Source organism: Cephus cinctus, unplaced genomic scaffold (assembly GCF_000341935.2).
Source record: "Cephus cinctus unplaced genomic scaffold, Ccin1 Ccin1_scaffold0597, whole genome shotgun sequence".
NCBI classification, from domain to species: Eukaryota; Metazoa; Arthropoda; class Insecta; order Hymenoptera; family Cephidae; genus Cephus; species Cephus cinctus.
In genome coordinates this window covers 1,223,883-1,238,216 of record NW_014333243.1, presented here as the reverse complement: position 1 = coordinate 1,238,216, position 14,334 = coordinate 1,223,883, and the positions used below count along the sequence as shown (strand labels likewise).

Sequence of the window (14,334 nt, the reverse complement as noted above, 5' to 3'; positions counted from 1 at the left end):
GTACTTCATGGAAACGCACCATATCCTTAACGTTGTACAAACGGATATACTCGTGATACATTATAGCACGAGCTTATCGGATCTTAGAAGAACGCGTGGGGGGTGACGTTTTTGAAGCTGGTTATTCAAAAAAAAAAGTTTAATCTTTAGAAACGGTGCTTTCTTTTTTTTTTTTTTTTTTGAATATCTACGGCCCTTCGAGTAAAACGTGCGCGCAAAAAACGGCATCCGTTCGCTTAGAATTCGTATCGATGATCACTATCGGATTTACGTTTTATTAACACCTCTTAATTTTTATTGGCAATACTGCATTCGCACCCTGTGTATGTATAAGCACTATGCACGCTACTTTACTTAATCGTTATAGACTTTTATCTCCAATTTTTTATCCTCCTGCAGTTTCCATTTCTTTTTTTTTTTTTTCCACTTGTATTCCGGTTTCTCTAGGGTGCCTTTATGCTTTAAACATGGAACACCTCGATTTTCTTTTTTTTTTTATTTATCGAGTAATTTTATCAATGTTCCGTATTAATTATGTATAGACTACGCTGACCTCTTTATTATTAAAATCTATAATTTAATAAACAATTTACACGTATAACATAATTATTTTATATATATATTTTTTTTTTCTATACAACAATAAGTGTAATAGTTACTAGATAGGATCAATTTATATTATACTTTCGCCATTTAATTTTACCTCCAACACTTTTCTTCATTCGATCCTAAGGAACACTAGCAATAAATTCACAATTTCCAGCCTCACTTAAACAACGTATTTCTATTTGTAAACAAAAACGTAATCGCATTTTTTCTACGTAACCTAACGTATGCTCATCGCATGTCGCACGACGTCAAAAGTGTTGGAATTAAAATAGTGTGCTTGTCTAACAAAACAAATTCCACTATCTTATCGTCGCTAAGAGCATATTTTTTTGTTATCAGTATACATTTTTACACCGTTACCACGAGCATATGGCGGTCGGTATAATTACGTCACAATTTATTTTCAGCCACACATATGCACACGCATTGGGCACACACTCTCGTGCGGCGTTTCTTTAGTGTATTAACCTTTAAAATTTTTTTGTAACACAATCAGTCTTGGCTCGCTTCATTTTATTCCCGAAAATTTTGAAGAGTACCCAACAGGACCATCATACGATACGGTACGTCGCGTGAGCTTGCACGAGATAAAAATACGATTACAGCGACTGTTAAGACGAGGAGTCCGATAAGCTCCACGAAAATACTTCATTCGATTCGTGATGATCATCCGTTACGATAAAGAACGTAGCAAACGCTTTCGCACTACGTAGATTTTGTAAATTTTTAAAACAGATTCCATTGTTAATTTCTCGCATTTCACGTGACACAATCAAATACACGCAGAACGTACCGGCTCGTTCGATATCCACGTTAAAAGTTAGCCATATGTTTTCTCCTAAAAATCTATTTATCGCGAGAAATTCATCTGGTTCATTAATTTCACGCACTACTAACGTCCCGGATTAAGGACAAAGTCCTTTTACACGTACCACTCCTTAATATCCTTGAGTTCTCGTTTTTTACCGTTTTTACTGCCGTTCGCAGGATTCTTCAAGGCACCGTTGAACGGCTGTCCGGAGCCAGCCGCACCGAGGAGTGCAGCATTTGGATCCTGACAGAAGTTTTTACTTTCGTCAACCTTGTAGCTGGCTTCTGGACGATTCTTGAACCTCAGGATCACCAGAATTATTAGTACTATCGCTATGAGGGCACCAGCTATGATACCGATTATGAGTGCGGCGTTCTCTGCCGCCTCAGACGTTATTCGGTTATTGTTGTTGTTTTTCGGGGGTGTAGGAATCGGTGGGTACGGTGGCGGTGGCGGCGGCGGTGGGTCTGTCATTTCCGTTGTCGTTGTACTCGACGTGGTTGGACTGCTGGTGAGATGTGTTACCGTGCTGTAACGAGGCGAACACGTGTTATAATATAAATATGCATATTTATAAATTTAGACACTTTGCTCAGTGCGACTACGGCATATGTTACGCCGTTGTCGTAAATGACAGGCGTACCTTTCGAGTCCGCTTTCACCGCTGACATTGGTTGTGTTGTACTGGTTGATCACAGTAGATCTTGGCGACGTTGATCCAAAGGTTTGCGTAGTTACATGAATTGTCGAAGTTGCACGTTGCGTGGCGTACGTCACTGAGCTCGAATCTACAATGACAAGAACAGGCTCGAGATGTAATTATGTGTAATTGCGAGGCGATGAGTGACCTGGCTATATTTACGCGTGCGTAAGCAGTAGCGTAAGAAGAGTGACTACCGAGGGCGGGTTCCATCTGGAGAGTTTCAGGGGCGTAACATTATTTTTTTTCTCTCACATGCTGACACCGGTCCACGAGGATAAAACAAGCTGGTCAGATTAATCGATGGCCTAGTATTTGGTATGTTTTTTTATTTTTTTTTTTTTCGTCAATATTTACACGAACCGTTAAAAAAGTAATTTCTGACAATTTTTAAAATCGAACATTCTTGACACTTTTTTCCTAATTTTTTTACTCATGTATGCCGTACATCGAACACTACGGATTTATGAGAATAAATTGATTTGTCAAATAATTTTGTACGTAGGAAGTAAATATTGCCGACGTGAACGTTTTGGTGATTTAGCGGTAGGGACTTTCTTGAAATGTGCACGCAGAAGCGCGGTTCAGCACTTATTAAGAACCAGGTTGAACCGACCCCTGCGAGACACGCGAGGGTTGTTTTCGTGGCGGTAAAGTCAGCCATTGGACATTGGGGATTGGCGGAGAGGGCACGGGAGAAACAGAGGGAAATTCAGACAGAGGAAAATCGGAACAAGTATTTCCGTATTAGAAAGATCAATTGCCAGAATAGATTTATCCGTATCCCCACGCAACCCGTAAAATATAATAAATCAGTAAGAATCTTTCTATCTATTTCCGTTTGTGTAACCCAATTTCGTCCGAATTAAATTCGTATAGAAATAATCTTCGCCCTGTCGAAATTCACTTGTTCAACACGTGAGAACCGCAACCACATCCATAAGGGTCTTCCTTTATCGTCCCACGACATTGAGAAATCGAATCTCCATTCATTCTAGGCCGAACGCAAAAGCAGCATGAAATCCGTATATGCTCGAATCGTCAATGTTTTGGAAGTACTCGAGCCATTCAGGAGGTGAATACTGGAAAGTACAGGACGGAAAGGGTGCGAGAGGATCAATACCAGTGGCGTAGGACACGTATGGCAAAAATTTATGTAAATTTCCAGCTCTTACCAGTAGTCGATGTCACGAAAATATCTTCCGTGGTGCTCGGATCGCCGGATCCCTCCTCGCAGTCTTCCTCGTCGTCGCAGGAAGAACTTTCTGGAACATTCTCCTTGTCACTTTTTGGCTTGGGAGTAACCGGCGACCTCGTGGGAGCAACGTAGACCGGAGTTATCAGATCGTCTATGGATACAAAAGGAAGCTTCTGGTTATTGAATTGTCGAGAGGAAAGTGGCACGTAGTTAGGATGCCTTTGACGTCATCCAAGATAATTGATTGTTTACGAAGAGAGCCTTTGAAGCTTGCCAGCCATTGAATATTTTAAAGGTCGATCGCTCCTCTTAGAGATTACGTCACGAGTCAATAATAAGCTCTGCCTTGAGGCTTAGTCGTGGATGTACCATGGTCTCTTTTTTTTAAATATCTCTTCTTTTTTATAATCTTTTTGATTTTCATTTTAGGCGTCCAATCGTCAATTATCGATTTTGTCAGTTGAGCGCGATTAATACGATGGGCTAATTTTACTTTATACAATGACTATACGCAAAGGACTGTTATTTACTGTAAATGGCGATATCGGGATCATTAATTCAGTTTTTAGTCAGTTGGAGAAGATTTTAAATCGGGAGTCCATATTGGCCGAGAAGGTATGAGCCAAAGAGAAAGGAGGGGGACGGAAGTTTATCTTCGGCCGAGGATCCTAAATATGCAAATGAATTGAAGATACAACCAGGCAAACATGAAGATGGAAAAGTGGCATGCCAAGCGATACGTGAAACCACGCGAGCCTAACACGTGTGGCGGTCCGTAGCCCTGCGGTGCACGTGCGTCCACCTAATCTACTGGGTGAAAAATAATCTTGAAATACTTCTTTCGCTACGTATCGTTGTCATTGGCTGATTGCAGCCCCACTGTGTCGATCGATAAAAATATTGAACGCTACACGAAGACCGGAGATCATTTATGATCCAACAATTGTCCCTTATTAGTGCTGTGTTAGCACGTTAGAACGTGCCGCGATCAATTCACGATGCCTTATTGATTGGAGAGATTAAAAAAGTTATTAAAAAAAAATGTGGTAAGTGCCGCCAAAGGCGACAGTGCCTTACCATTTTATGTGTGTTCCATCCTTGTCTAGGGGAGTGCTAAACGTCTCTCCTTTCATACTACACAGAGATTCTTAGCGCCTCACGGTCTTATATACCAACTGTGCTCGGTGAGCACCACTTGCGAGAAACTGGTTTCTGAATTATAACTCGAAAGGTAATACAAAGAACAGACTGGCAGTAGATAAGATAATAACGAAAAAGATTTCTCTAATTTCTACATGATCTTCGTTCCGATTTGTAGTCTAATTTTTGTAGGAAACTTCAATGTATTGTTAAACTCCGTGCGAAGAGCTACACTGCCCTCTAGCGGATACACTTGGAACTACGGTTTGCTCGCTTAAGGAGCAGTGCTAATAACTACGTCTAGATGAAAATTGGTATTACGCGCACTGCACTAAAGGGGGATAAAGAGGATTGATGGTGGTTGAAAATTTGAAATTCCTCCGGGAGGATGGGTACAGATGGAATTGCTTACGCCTTTCGAAACGTTACTTACACTTACCGGAACCAGACTCATAAATAGGTGTGCACTCCTCGTCTTCGTCATCCCCAGAACAGCCACTTCCGGCTCCGGAGAATATTAAATCGTCCATCACGCCCGGAAATCCTGAGGCTGGTGTCTGTCGAGTACGTAAATTCGCAAAGATATAACCATGGCAACATTTTAATTTTTAATTCGGCATTATCGATTCACGTAACGGGTACCTGTTGCATCCTTTGCAATGGCGCCGCTCTGTCCAGCACACTGCCAATTGGTAGTAGCTGTACGTCTCCTCTGGTCATAATCTTCCCATCCTTTTCCGCTGTCAATTCCAAAATCTTAATTCCATTAACGACCAATCCTGAGATTACACCCAAAAACGGTCTCTCCACTCTTCCTTTACTGCGATTCCAACGACCTCCGACCTGTATAGTCGATTGACTATTGAAAACTGTCAATTGGTGACCTGCGAACAAAATATATCGACAATTAAAAGAAATCCCAATACCTCAATCGCACGCACAATAAACATGAAACTCAACTAGGCATATCGCTTATACGCGACATTGGAAGAAGTAACTTCTATTCACGAATCTAATATTTTATTTACTAGTGTATTAGGAGATTATAGTAAGAGTGTGCTCTCTGATTCTTTCTAACGTTATTTGAAACCATTGCTACCTGCACGAATACGTTTTAACGTAAAATTCTTGTTAGTTAGACAAACTTCGTGTAAACGTAAGAATAATATCATGTACATAAACGACGTACATAAAAATCATGATTCTGTCCATTTGAGATATAAGGTCAAGGTTTATATATAATAACGCTGACTTCGCATGACAAAAGTATTGAATACAGGAGAAGTTGCAATTTTTGTTGGTTCTTTGTTCGACGGATATTTTGGTTTGACCAGTGACCAGGCAAGCATGAGAAGCAGATGGTCAACTGTGTCTGGTATCTTTGCCTAGACTGACCACCGGTCAGTCCAGTTCTGTACTGAATATTAGAACAACTTGAAGCCCAAAGACTCACTTACCGACTCCATGTCAGTGACGGTGCCTTGCATAAGAGCCCTTTCCCTTTGTAGGGTCTAAATTTGGTTGGTTTTCTGAGCAGGCTAGCATGAGATATACGGAGGAGTTTAGGGACTGGTCTGCCCTTCGTGCAGGTTGCACAATGTTCTTGATAGCAATGGTTCACGATGCAGATGAATATTTTGAAATTATTTTCCTCGTGATAGTAAACAATCTTATAACGCTTGCCTGATGAAATTCATCGTTACTGTTGGTCATTTATTTATTTCACGAGTGATCGGTAAGGAAGAAGCTCTTGAAAATATTAATTATTGAATTTTATAGAAAAAAATCTTTTAGCTGAAAGTCGTGTTTACTTTATTTTCAGAAATAAGAATATGAATTTTGCTTTTTGAATGTGTACCACTTTTTGGCATACGATTTCACTGTTTATGCGATATCTTTGTGCGGCAGTAGCCTTTTCCCGTGCGTTCTACCCTGATGATACCTACAACTTGCTTCAGATATGTAAATTAATTGGAGACACCCACCAGGCCAACATGGACGTCTTGGAGGTGACGTACTGAACCGTCGGAAGATCTTGATTAGAAAAAATCGATAATATGGCTATTTTTCTACTAGGCAACTAGAAATCGCAGCAGCTACGAAAACCGGATGTGTATTTCGTGTTGGCTGGTCCGCCTACACCCATGCTGCCACGGGCGAGTTAAATACCACCTGGTAATAGGAAAGTAACAGGTCAAACAGGTTTATGGCCCGCGGTGGCCGTTGTCGAGACTGAATGATAATTTTAGGAGCCCCGAGAAAAAATGGGCCCAACTGGCAGGCCTACCAGGCTATCAGAAGAAAATGGAAGGGCTCACGAGGGACTTTTCGACCTTTTTCATTTTTTTTAGTACATCTGACCCAGTTTTGGCGCTACGTACAATCGCAGACACATCCCGACGCACGTAAGTCAGAATGATTGCTCGTAGAACAAACCGAAGCACCGTTCAAATCCGCGCTCGTCCAACTAGAGTGCTCGGGCTTTGAGCCAGCTAAGGTTATTCGAGCTATCGAATCGGCTTGGATAATTGAAAATGAAGTCGATCGAGTTTCTCGCTGCGTATCGACTGCCGATAGTCTCGAACGACTTTCAGTTCTAACAGGGTAATATGAAGGCACAAGACGCAGCACGAGACTTGCTCTGAACCAAGTACCTACTTACTTGTATGCTCTATGATTTATGGCATTCCTGCAAGTGACTGTCAACAAGATAAAAATTTGAATCTGAATTTTGAAATTACTAAACCACCGTAGACTACTATGCGTAAAATAATTGAACTCGTGACAATTTCAGTCAGACACTTGGCAGTTGAGCATAGTCACTTTACCAGAAATGTATAAAAATGCAGGTGGTACGTCGCTGTCTCGGCTCGTCGAACTCGGGCGAATATCCGAGACGTGGATAAACAATACGAGACACGATGTCTCGTGTTGTTGTAAATTATCAAAGATGTATATTGCAAGTACGAAAATATTAATTGCAAAAATAGAATCAATATAAATAAGCAATCTGAATATTTTTCGTTAGAATAAAAAATTAGAGATGTCATTTGGTAACTGTCATAATTGAAAAAACAAAAGCTTAATATATTTTACAAGAAAAATGCATCATCGATTAAAATGTATTTAATGCAATGGAAAATCAATTTTATTATCCACGGTTATCGTACGTCGATATTACAGGTTACGACTATTTTATCCATTTTTGGTAAGTCGTTCCAGTAACAAAGTTCACCTGGCACTTGCTAGTTGAGCATAGTCGGGCTATTAGAATGGTATAAAAATGCAGTTGGTAAATGTTCGTTCTTAAAATCTAAGTGGACGCGCGACGAAGAAGTAAACATCTCGCACGTGCTGCACAGTTCGCGACATGCTATGCTAATCCAATTAGCAAGAGGTCACTTTCGTTTTAAGACACTTCGTCAGGCACTTCGTGGACACTTCTTCGAGATAAGTGTCACTGACGCTACATTCCAATCTGAAGAAGTCCAATAAACTGTATCACTTTACTAGGAGAGCATGAGAGCGATGGGTGTGGCTGCGAGCGAACAGCACTCGGCAGTGGCTGACCTAAATGCGAGAATTTGGAATCGTCAAATTTCACAACGATTTTTGTAAGGACAAAACAAATAACGTCGATGATCACAAATCTACTGTATAGAGGAAACGAAAGCTTGCCGAACGATTTAAAATGTCGCTCATTGATACTTGTAACGTAGAGCGGTAAGCTAGATTTGTAAATCGCTAAGAAAAAAGACCTCTGTGGAAACGAAGGAGTAAGTTTAAATGAAATATAAGAAAAATTAGTCGAGAATCGATAGTCCCTCGAAAATACGTTAGCAATATTCGAATCCATATCTACCGAAGGGTCAACGGCTTAGTTGTCCGGGACGTAGCGGAATGGCCTAAAGATGGCCGCGGGCAACTGAAGATGTCAAACCCGATAATAGCGTGAAGCGAGGTGAGCTGCCCTTTTGAAGCAATTAGCTCTTACACGACATAATCTAAATTAATAAGTAAACTGCCAGGAGATTATAGGTTAGGAGTAGGTGTCTACTTGAAAGTGGGTTAAGGCTGCGTCCGTTCGCTTAGACAAGTGGCGCATTCGGTTAAATTGGATCAGGAGACGAGAAGGTGAACGAGGAGAAAAGTGCCTAATCTTCGGTGGGTTCCCTTACCCATTTCGGCTGTCCAATGGTATACACTTGATAAAACTCTGCCGCAGCATTATTAAACGTTACGATTCTCATGCTGCCAATTGTCGGGGAAATAAAAAAATATAATCAATATCCCATTAAATCTCATTCCTCGTTCTCAAACGAATTTCCATCTCCGTCATTAATTTTCCCATGCAATCGATAATACAGTAATTTCTATTCCAACAAAATTCGCAAAACGCTTCACCACACAAAGCACGCAACGTCCGGTGCAATGCAGAATTATGCATTATTCAGTCCAGTCAGCGGTCACGCGTTTGTCGTTCGCGTGAAGTTGTGCAGCACGTGCTGCTGGGGTTTCGCCGATTTATCAATTTTCTCACGCTTTTAACAGCTCAGCGAACGCAGCCCAAAGCGGTGCCGGAATAATTAGCGTTTTCGACGTTCCCACGTTTCTCGTTTATCCGTGAACCGGTTGAACCATATCTATATTTATATCTATTGATTAAATATTGAAATTGGAATTACAACTCCTATACGAAAAGCCAATGGTCACTATACCCTCAACAGCTAAATTTATATAGCTGTAGCAATACCACGTGCGTCGTGCGCCCATTTGAAAGCGCCAAATATTCGTCACTAGCAGGCGCTTTTATAATTACGTTAACTAAAAATTTCCCTGAGACCATTAAATGAGTAAAATAAAATTTTTTTTCGATACAACGTATCCGAGCATCGACCATAACATTAAGCCAGACCCGCAGCCCGCTTGTTATCCTAATAGCAGCGAACAAACTTTTATCGACAAAATGATTGATCGCCGGGTACACGTCAGCTGATTCCATCATGAAACCCAGCAAGTTCCGATATTCTATTTTGCCTTGATTTTTCGTCTCGGAAATATATTACTTGAGGAAATTGTCTCTGTCATTCGCCTCCTTTGTTCTGGCTCGACGGCCGTTTCTCACGATAGTCCCAGGAGCAACGCGCAGAGCCGCGACGAGTCTTACGTGCAAAAGTCTTGTGCCTGCTCTCCTTGTAAGGAAACCAGGAGTAATTCTTTCGTCAGGGACAATTAAGAGGACTCTCTTGCAGTTCCAAGGAAAACATGTCTGGGTACGGTAGGCACGCGTTTGAATATCCTCCGAATTGAGTCGGACGCCGGACGACTCTCACGAGTCGTTTGGGAACGTCTGGACGGTCTGGATTCACAGCGCGTTATGGTGGGAAACAGGCGTACCCAGGGTCTGGGTATGGGAAACGTTGATGATTCCCAGGCAATGAGTGTCTGGCCGCGAGAGTAATACTCCTGTTACGTACGTTAACCGTACGTTACGAGTATTCGGATGCGGCTGAGGGACCTGAGTAATTATCGTAAATAGTTTGCACGATTGACTTGAACAATGGAAAGTTAGTGGGAGGATCGATCATTCAGAAATCACAGGAGTGGTGTGCTATGAAATCATAGGTCCGAGTGCGTATGAAGTAATACCTGCAAATTACATAATAATGATAATCGATGAAAATGTTGCGATAACGCGATAAGGAGTTCACGATGGTAACGACGGTAAGAATATTAAATTCCGATATGACGCTTCGCGCACTTTTTTCGACTTGGACGGCTTCTTGCTCGGCTGGTTTTACACAGCAGACTAGCAATTAGCCTAACGAGGTTCCGAGCCGGTAAATATGTAGAGTCTGTGCGAACTTGTTTTTATCATCGCATCCTACTCGGAGCTTAGGCTAGTCGCCGCTGCTACCTTCCTATGTTTGCCTGATGCTTCTAAACACTTGGGTTAGTTTGGGTCTAACCTTTCCGACAGGACGGTCACGCTTACGCAGTATTTGATTGCTTTATCGTGACAGGCTAATCCTGATAACCCATTGACCCTATTAACAGCTTTTGATAATTCGTATACAGCGTTTGAATAATATGACCGGGAGTATGAAAATTTTTAATTTTTTTTTTTTCATGAATTTTTATTTATCCTATTTTAATTTTTAATAATTTCATGTATTATATTGGCTCGAATTTCTAAGTGATTTTTCGAAAGAAAATTTGAATTTTTCTTTTATCTTTTATGAGCCAAATTTCTACCGGCTCTCGAACATTCACGAGATCCTCGAGATATCTATAAAAGGTTCCCACGCCGGTCTGGGGGGATGTGGTCGTGACATGCCCCGTAACCCCGTGTTAACCCGAGACTAGACCGGCGAAGTCGGTTAAAATCGAAAATTCCAAAAACGTGGGAAGGCACGTGCTAACGTTAATCTTATATCAGGCGCGTTCGACTTTTCCCAGGATTCTCTTTTCTCACGATACAAAAAGTAATGAGATTTAGGCGGTTGGGCGTCCTGTCCTTCCGAGACTTTTACGGTTTCTCGTACGAAGCGTGAGAAGATCTCGAACTAAGGGCTAAATTTGGTTCTAGCAATATCAGGCTCCTATCAAAGAGGTGGCGGTATTGAGTTTCTCCACTTCTTCGCCGTTTTCAAGGGTGCACAAGCGTACTTAACATACGAGTTTCACCACGACACATAGGGATGCGTAGGTAACCCTAACCTATATCGGCAAACTTATTGAAGTAATTATAATGCCAATATTTCCCTAGATCTGAAATTGTATTTTCATAGCAACTTAAAGTATACATCTCCAAAAACCCTTTTTTTTCGAAAATACCTCGATCCAAATTTTCCAAAATTTCTCTGTAAGGCATCCTATTAAATTTCTACGATCGGTATACGTTTCAATGAATTAACTAGGGCATCATTAATTTTTCTCAGAAAGCTAGGAATGTCATACATTGTAAAATGCGTTGGAAGAGGAACCTGAGTTCGGCCAAATGATTTATGATCAATGATCGATGACAACCGATTTCAAATAACAATCTGATTGTGGCAATTTATTCTTTTTTATTCGTCGCTTGCACAGTGATCTGTCTTTAGTGGAGGCTGGAGCGTAACCGACTCTGTACCAAATTAAGATGCCTCCTGGGTCAAATTTCTAGATACAGTGCAGAGGTCAGTCCTCTGCACGCCTTGGATCCTTTCTTGGAACAAGGACCTGTGTTAATTTCCCATGTACAAAGGTCCTTGGCTTTCGGTTTACCCAATGCACCAGAAAAGGGCGCTGATCCAGTTAGCGAGGACCTGCAGACTTTTAAAATTAGTTGACACGCACCCAGACTGATCCGTCCAAGTATCTCTAGTGCTCCAGACACCCTTTACGCACGAAGGCCGAAGCCTCCAAAAAGGCACCATCAGGGCCGCACGTACGTCAGATTGCAATTATGATTTTAATGACGTCACCGGTTCTTCATACTTTTACGTAACAATTGGCGTACAGTCGAAGAGAAAAGGGTTGCTCCCCATGCTGGTTATTCCTTTCAATAATGACGACAACGAGTGACACGTGCTGGCGGATACCGTTGTCCAAATGAACTCGTAATTTCCATTGCCGTATAGATACCCGTGAGACGTTCTCACGTTTTGCTTTTTCAGGATTTACTTTCCCACGTGAGAGAAATAGCGATGACTGTCTCGCTGAGATCGATAGATTTTCGAACGGAGCGTGAGAAGGTGCCAGTGCGCAGGGCCGAATTCGACCTCTGGAATATCAGGATCGTATCGGTACAGGAGCAGCTCGAGTCGCCGTCCTTGATACTTGAATATCCAGGTATTCCAGAAACGTTGATTTTACATGTCTCCAGCATGGTCGCCATAAGGTTTAAGGATAAAATGAAAATTATATATATATTTTTTTTCAATATCTTAAAGTCTGAAAAAAAAGAAGAGAAAACTTATTTTCGTAGCACAGTGTCGGAAGCATGTATCTAGGTTCTAGTGGAATCCCGAAATTTTTTGTAAAATTTGTAATATTCGGTGGTATACCGTAGAGAAGAAAAATGAATAATTTCTTCGTCACAGCACCAGGGGGTATGGTCGTTGTCTCAGCGAAAGCGCATAGGGGGTAAAAATATGAGAACTCTCGACCACCACCTACGGTCTAGTCTCCTAATCGAACTGGGAATCTCTTTCCCCCGAAGCTGAGAAGATTCTCACGATCAGGAGTGAGACTAAAGAGGACTCGGGAGGTCCCGTGGGAAGCTTTGGATAAGCTTGGAAAAATACGTATCTACGTAGTTAACTCTTTTGGTAAGCTGACCACCTATTACCGAAGCAGATCAATTCCTGCCCCCGAGGATGAACTATCCCACGCCTGGTTAACAGCCTGTGGGAAGAGTCCTGGCTTACTGGGAAAATCGAGAAAACCGTGGGAATGGCTAGAGACGGACATCCTTGAAATGGAAGGCGAGTCCTCTCGGCTTTATTACATTTATACGTAACCCATCCACTGTTCCGTGGGAGAAATTGAGGCCGTAAATTAAACATAAAAGAAACTAACGACCGTCCATTCTCTCTTGTTCCGATATCGAATTAATCCCTTTTACATAAATTTCGATATTCCCTACCTTAAACGGTCCCCGGGAATTATTGGACAGTAGAGATAGGATACCCACGTCAAATACAGTACGACGTAGCCAAGACGTTTGAAGCGGTTATAGAAAAATGTCGAGTCCTAATAATTTGAAGTTCGTACCCCTTACGTTGGCAGCCTCTACCAATTAAACGTCACGTGGCTTCGATTAAGAGGGCGTGACCGTGATAAGGGTCAAGTTTTACGGTGGAATTAAATTCGACACCGGATCCCAGGGAACGAGTGGATCTCCTTGTCGTGGGTTAAACGAAGAGTCGAGAAGATAAGATTTCTAACGTACCGAGTTAGGCGGCTCTCAGCTTCCCAACCAATTAAACCGTTCCCACGGGATCGTACCGTGGGAGAGTCTCCGGGAACGCGAGAAATCGAAACCCTGGATGGCCAGGACTCCATGCACGTTTAAGAAGTCGTCCACGTCCGTCGGCCTCCGACAGTCGGGCAAGGAGTGTCGCTTCTCGTGGGATTCGCTGAGGATTCTTTTTTTTTTTTTTCCCACGTGAAAGACGGGAAAGACACGAAGAGAGCGAGAGACGGAGATCATGAGAGCGATGGAATACAGAGACAGACAGAGAGGGAGGATGAGCGTCGTAACATAAAAATTGCAAACACAAAAGTCAGTAGCGTACAAGATCAATGTGGTAGAGAGAGAGAAATGGGTGAAAGACAGTGAGAGCGACAAAGACACCGCGGCGGATTACAGGCACGAGGGTAAAGAAGAAAAAGAAGGAATGAACGGATGCGCGTGAGAACGTGGCGAGGGCGCGTGGGAAAACGGCGAAGGCGCATGGCGCTTCCGATACTAGGAGTCCATACCAGGCTTGGAGGTCATTCAGGGTTCTCATGGCTGTGGCCAATAACCAACCCCCTGGGTCCCGTAGCAGCTGGCAACGTCTTGGGATACCTGCTCGGTCAGGGCCGGTCAGGGCCAGCCAGGGCTCCCCGTTGTGCATTTCTCCAAAGACGTCTCGACTTTTATGACGGTCGTACCGCCCCGTCTTTTCGTGTCCTTGTCACGTTGTCTTGACTTTTACAAGGTGGCCATAAGCTATATGCTTTATGCACCTGCTTACTCCAACTGGGTCACCCTGGATATCTCGCAATGGACGCTTTCAGAGTTTTTAAAGGGAAGGGACTCTCGACTCGTCTAAGAGACCTAGGAGGATTTTTTGGCAGGTTACGTTCATGACCCAACTATAGCCAGGTTTTAATTTAGTCAAGAAT

The 14,334-nt window shown here is 42.3% G+C and overlaps 1 protein-coding gene and 1 non-coding gene across 11 annotated transcripts in view; both read right to left on the bottom strand.

The window, feature by feature from the left end:
• Positions 1–167: 167 nt before the first annotated feature.
• LOC107269064 (neurexin-1) overlaps positions 168–14,334 on the bottom strand; it is a 192,801-nt gene continuing 178,634 nt past the window's right edge. For 8 of the 10 annotated variants that reach the window (XM_025086238.1, XM_025086240.1, XM_025086241.1 and 5 more), the window contains 5 exons: positions 5,101–5,342; positions 4,892–5,015; positions 3,296–3,469; positions 2,064–2,208; positions 168–1,949 (listed from right to left, as the gene is read on the bottom strand). In XM_025086238.1, coding sequence (XP_024942006.1) covers positions 1,532–1,949; positions 2,064–2,208; positions 3,296–3,469; positions 4,892–5,015; positions 5,101–5,342 — 1,103 coding nt within the window. In that variant the 3' untranslated portion in view covers positions 168–1,531. The remainder of the gene's footprint in view (positions 1,950–2,063; positions 2,209–3,295; positions 3,470–4,891; positions 5,016–5,100; positions 5,343–14,334) is intronic. The other 2 variants (XM_025086239.1, XM_015742506.2) reach the window with 1 other exon arrangement.
• Positions 4,353–4,458, bottom strand: LOC112494542. Its single transcript, XR_003060074.1, has one exon. It is a non-coding gene; the product is annotated as a U6atac minor spliceosomal RNA (small nuclear RNA).